This window comes from Gallinula chloropus (genome assembly GCF_964237585.1).
Source record: "Gallinula chloropus genome assembly, contig: HAP1_SCAFFOLD_230, whole genome shotgun sequence".
Classification (NCBI taxonomy): domain Eukaryota; kingdom Metazoa; phylum Chordata; class Aves; order Gruiformes; family Rallidae; genus Gallinula; species Gallinula chloropus.
Window position 1 is genome coordinate 105,525 of NW_028168293.1, and position 708 is coordinate 106,232.

The 708-nt window shown below is 76.7% G+C and overlaps 1 protein-coding gene across 1 annotated transcript; it reads right to left on the minus strand.

The window, feature by feature from the left end:
- Positions 1-708, minus strand: LOC311204628 (metallo-beta-lactamase domain-containing protein 1-like; the record flags this gene model as incomplete). The annotated part of the gene is made up of 1 exon (XM_084281029.1): positions 1-708. The coding sequence occupies one exon, from the start codon at positions 706-708 to the stop codon at positions 1-3; it is 708 nt and encodes a 235-aa protein (XP_084137155.1).

Below are 708 nucleotides of genomic sequence, written 5' to 3' on the forward strand. Positions count from 1 at the left end.
TCACCACCCCGTGACGTCACCACCCCCCGCAGTGACGTCACCGCCGCCCCCGCCGTCCCCGTCCCGCAGCACCCGGAAGGGCGCCCCGTGCCCCGGCACGATGACGTCAGCCACCTGCAGCGCCCAGCGGCGGCTGCGCTCCTGCGCCGTGACGTCACCGCTCCACTCCCGCCACCTCCCCTCGTCCTCCTCCCCCTCGAACAGGTCGCCGGCCACCAACACCGTCCCCAGCGCCGTCCCCCGCACCACCACGCTGACGTCATCGCGCGTGTGGCCCGGCGTGGCCACCACCTCCACGCCGCCGGGGAGCAGGACGTATGGCGGCGACGATGACGTCAGCCGCCGGCGCAGGAAGTGCCCCTGCCCCCGCCACCCTTCCCCCCCCAGCCACGTCAGCGCCGCCCCCGCGAACAGGCCGAGGTTGCCCGCGTGGTCCGCGTGGCCGTGGGTGCACACCACGTGCGTGACGTCACCGGGGGACACCCCCCGCTCCCCCAGCCGCCGCACCAGGTCCTGCCCCCCCCAGGGCCCCCCCGTGTCCACGAGGAGGGTGACGGGGCCCCCCCGGACCAGGGTGACGGTGCCGTCGGCGCTCACCCCCCCGTCGGGCCGCGGGTGACAGTGACCCACCCGCAGCACCCACAGCGAGCAGGGGGCACCCGACACCTCCCGCAGCCCCAGGGGGGCCGTGCGCACCCCGACAGGCAT